The 4,954-nt window shown below is 46.3% G+C and overlaps 1 protein-coding gene across 3 annotated transcripts in view; it reads right to left on the reverse strand.

Moving 5' to 3' along the window:
* Positions 1–4,273, reverse strand: part of spns2 (SPNS lysolipid transporter 2, sphingosine-1-phosphate) — a 72,319-nt gene extending 68,046 nt beyond the window's left edge. For all 3 annotated transcript variants that reach the window (XM_056594170.1, XM_056594168.1, XM_056594171.1), the window contains exon 1: positions 3,841–4,273. In XM_056594170.1, the coding sequence (XP_056450145.1) occupies positions 3,841–4,072 (232 nt within the window). In that variant the 5' untranslated portion in view covers positions 4,073–4,273. The remainder of the gene's footprint in view (positions 1–3,840) is intronic.
* Between the last annotated feature and the right edge of the window lie 681 nt (positions 4,274–4,954).

A 4,954-nucleotide genomic window follows, 5' to 3' on the forward strand; every position in this document is an offset into this window, starting at 1 on the left:
CCAGAACCGATTTCAAAGGATTTTTATGCGTTTATAAATAATATTTTCCTTTATTGCCCTAAACTCAGTTACAGTTCTTGAAGTCTATTTCTACTGTCGACATCTGAAGTATAACAAGTTTTCTTTTTATAGTAGTTTTTACAACGGACAAGCATTGGGTATTTCATTGGAGAATATTGGCTTTAAATCAATCCACAACAAAACCCTCCAATATAACTGTTTCCCTCTCTTGTGGTTCGAGACACCATCTCGGAAAACGCCAGCCGTCTGCTTTGAATTGTAGTTGATATGCACGTTGTCATTGTGTGTTTGTGTGTGTGCGTGTGCGTGTGCGTGTGTGTGTGTGTGTGTGTGTGTGCGCACGTGCGTGTGTGTGCATGTTCGTAAGACCTTCCATGCCTGTTGTTCTATTCGTGTCCCCCTTATGCGTGCGCGCTTGTGTGTGTATTCTTTTCCAGATGTTTGTTTGTGCGCTTGCCTGTGTCTGTGTCTGTGTGTGCGTGTGTGTGTGTGTTATTTTCCCGTCATTGTTGCGACTGCTGTAGTGGTGCTGGTCGGGGTCACAGAGTGATGCTAGTGAGCAGAGCACAAGGAGCTTTTCATTCGGCACCACCACCACCACCACCACCACCACCAGACCCACCAGCAGCCGCACTATCAGGCTGCTGCAGTCTGTAGCGTGTCCACTCTCCCTGCGACGACAAGCCACTGCAGTACCCGGCCAGCCCCTCCTTCCCTCCCTCCCTCCCCCCGTCTCTCTCTTATTCATTCTCTTAGTCACTCTCTCTCTCTCTCTCTCCCTCTCGTGTTCAGCCTAGCTTTCAGCTGTTTGTATTTGTGTATGTGTGTGTGTATTTATTTGTGTGTGTGTGTGTGTTTGTTTGTACTTGTGTATGTGTGTTTGTGTGTGTGTGTATCCATGATTGTATTGTATACTATAGACCCAGTACAGATAAGCCAGATGCGCTATATGATGAGAACCTCCAACTGAGGGAGAGAGAGGGAGAGAGAGAGAGAGAGAAAGGGTGAGAAAGGGTGAGAAGGAGGGAATACGTGATGAAATATAGTGCGAGGAGAGCGAGAGGAAAGGATAGGAGAGAGAAAGAGAGTTAGCGAGGGAGAAAGAGAGAGAGTGAGAAAGAGAGAAGCGAGAAGAAAAGAGAGGTAGAAAAAAAACCTGCCTGTGTATTCAATAACAGCTCTGGGAGGAAGATGCGTATGTGCGCTTATGTGTGTGTGTGTGTGTGTGTGTGTGTGTGTGTGTGTGTGTGTGTGTGTGTGTGTGTGTGTGTGTGTGTGTGTGTGTGTGTGTGTGTGTGTGTGTGTGTGTGTGTGTGTGTGTGTGTGTGTGTGTGTGTGTGTTGGGGTGTGCACATGCACGTGTATGTAGCCTCTGCTATTAAGGCAGGTGCTGTGTATGTTGTGAAAGTGATAAAGAAGAGGAGGAGGAGGAGGAGGAGGAGGAAGGGGAGGAGGGAGGGGGGGTGCCATACATCACAACCCACCTCCTCCTCCTCCACCCCTCCTCCGTCCCCACCACGCTACACCAGAAGCTCCAACACCTAATTGCTGCCGTGGCGGAGAGCTCCAGCATGACCCAATGGAATACATGCAGCATTAGAGAGAGAGAGAGAGAGAGAGAGAGAGAGAGAGAGAGAGAGAGAGAGAGAGAGAGAGAGAGAGAGAGAGAGAGAGAGAGAGAGAGAGTGAGTAATGGAGAGCGAAAGCGATAGAGAGATAGAGAGATACCAAGACACACACTCACCCACCCACACAAAGAACGAAGACACACACACAAACGCCTCTCCCAAGCACACATTTATGCACCATAAACCACTTCCTCCATCCCTCTGACCAGATCAGACATTGGAGGGGCAAAACTTCCCCTGAACGATCACAGATCTACCTGCAGGAGAATCTACCCCTACATTGACAGACAGGGGCTGCTGTCAAACGCCCCATTCATGGAGAGATCTCTCGCTGATTGAAGCACAGTAGTACAAGTAGAAGTAGTAGTGGATGTGGCAGTATTAGTGGTAGTTGTAGCTGTAGAATAGTAGCAGTAGTAGTAGTAGTAGTTTTATTAGTATTAGTAGTAGTAGTAGTAGTGGTAGTACTAGTAGTAGTAGTAATAGTAGTAGTATAATGTTACAGGGGGAGACAGGCACCGATGGGATTCGGCTCTCTGGTAAAGCTGTTTTCTGAGGCAGAGTGGTGCTTTGAGATGCAGAGATAAGATATGGACGGCTGTCCATCAAACACATACATACACACACGCACACGCACACGCACACACACACACACACACACACACACACACACACACACACACACACACACACACACACACACACACACACACACACACGCCGCACACACACACTACGTTGAAGACATCCCGAGAGAGAGAAATACAGAATAATCAAAAAAGGACCAAATCTACAGCCTAGAGTGATCGTACATTTGGCAATCTAGTCTAGGTTCCTATATTCTGTCTCCTGTTCTCTTAGGATTTTACCTTCTCTCACTCATGTCAACGTTACTTCAGTGCATTACATTTTTTTAAGAGAGGCTTTCTGTTGTATTATAAAGAACAGCTAGCCATGAGATGAGCCCCCCCCCCCCCCCTCTACACACACACACACACACACACACACACACACACACACACACACACACACACACATACACACACACACACACACACACACACACACACACACACACACACACACACACACACACACACACACACACACACACACACACACACACACACACACACACACACTCTAGTCTTGCTGCAATATGTTTAACCCTTTAGATGATGTTCAGCGCTTCTTTGGCTAGACTGCAGGTGGCTAAGCTGACAACTGATACGCTGGGAAATATGCAAAGGTTTGTCATATTTTAAATCTCTAAACTGGGTATGCTTGCTGTTAATAAATTGCACAGCAATGCGTTACATAATTCCTGCCCGGCGACATAGTTGCTATATCAGGTTATTAAGGTGGTGTCGCCTCCTACAAGGCCTACTGGAGGACGTGGACAGTTTAAGAGATGAAAAAACAAGACGTTCCATTATCAGTGTTGACTTAGAATCAGCTATCAGACCTCGGACTATCATCTGTTGCCAATCAGTTGGCAAATGGTACCACTTCAAACTAGTTCAATGTCCATATTGTGTTTATAATAGATGAATAACAAGGATATACATTCTTTATCTTCCTTATAATAAAAAGTGCGGACACTTTAGAGAGCCAACACAAAACGCCTGCTCAGAACCGGCGTAGTGATGATACAAGTTGGTGAAGGTTTAAATAGCCTAGAGCAGCGGGAGCTGTGAAAACCAAGCGGTCTTCTGACAGTGACACTAGGTGATGGAGTTGAGTGACGAGGTCACCCTAAGATAATTGATCATCAATGATCCCCCAGGAAATCCTCTATCGCTCACCATTCACCACCGCCATGATATGCTGATCGATTTGAGTGAATCACACAGGCCTGTACAATCACCTTCACACACGCACACACACCCCCGGGATGATAGCATTATCTGCTGAGCGTGGGCATTGTTTGATTTGCCTATTATAGCAGGACTGTGCTATAATACTGACACTACACACTGACTATCTCTACCTCATCAGTTGAGAGCATCGTTTACCGTTTACAATAACATACAAACAATGTAGAATGTACAGGCTACCAACGCTGAGTTGTTTTGTTATAGGGCCTGCAGTGTTTTCCATATTCAGATCAATCAGATCAAGAATATTAAGACGATATTAAGAATGACCGCTCTGTTCAGGGGAGCGCACAAAAGGACGCGTGGACTCTTACCGGCTACGGTGCATCTATCCATGTAATTCAGGACGTTCCCGAAGCTCAGGATCCCGGCGGCAGCGGTCGGGGTCCGGCATCTCATCAGCGCAGCGCGGAATTTGTGTCCGGGCTTGCAGGGGTGGAGTTCCGCGGTGGATTTCAGAGCGGGACTCATGCTGCCGGAGAGCGTCTGCACCTCATCCGAACTGCTGCAGCCCTCGATCTCGCATCCATCGCTCTCCACACACATCTTCTTGCACGAAAGATCCAGTGCAAAGGAGGACGAGACAAACAGGGGCAGAAGGGAAAATAAAACGTGTAACAGCGGGAAAAAAGAGAGAAAAAAGATCCGACGTGGAGTGCTTGTGGTGTGTGGCGTTGAAATTATTGGCTGGAGTGTTTCAACGCGAGACGCACTCCTTGGGTCATGTCTTTAGTAGTGCAGCGACGGGCAATGCGCTCCTTAGTGATTTTTCTATGAGGCTTGAAGTGCTAGTGTGGTGGGCGTGCCGTCGAGGCTCCGCCCCTAAGGCCAACAGCCAATGATTGGTGGAGGCACCTGATTCTGTACACAGAATGCGGGGAATTGCAACTTGAGTGCGTTGACATCTCAGGTATGTTGCTGGTGACTTCTGCCGTCTTGTCTGCGATAGCATATTTCTCACATGGTGATGCTCCAAGAGATAAGCTAAGTAGTCTCACTATCAGTGAAATAATTATTTGCGCTCAGAATAATAGTAATGGCCTACTAACAATAGGCTATAATAATAGTAATTAGAATATCTACTTGCCAAATACTATTTATAATAATTCTAATTATAATTTGTGTGGTTGCAAAGCAAGCCACATTAATGTTTTTATAGTTATGATTATCGTAACAATTTATTATCATTTAGTCTCTCGGTTCTTTCAACTGACTTGTTGAGCAATTCCTCCTTTCTACCTTTTCTCTTTTGATTTCATGCTTTTATGCGGACAAAAACGTACCTAGTTACCTGTATTTTTCCATTTTCTGTAGGCCTCTCTATCTGATTAAATGGCCAATCCACGGCATAGCCAGCCCACCTCTATGTGGACCATAGTCACAGCCTTCTGGGGATGTGTGCATGTAAGTAGGTCAAACGCACAGCAA

The sequence above is a fragment of the Gadus chalcogrammus genome, chromosome 7, assembly GCF_026213295.1.
Source record: "Gadus chalcogrammus isolate NIFS_2021 chromosome 7, NIFS_Gcha_1.0, whole genome shotgun sequence".
Taxonomy (NCBI): Eukaryota; Metazoa; Chordata; class Actinopteri; order Gadiformes; family Gadidae; genus Gadus; species Gadus chalcogrammus.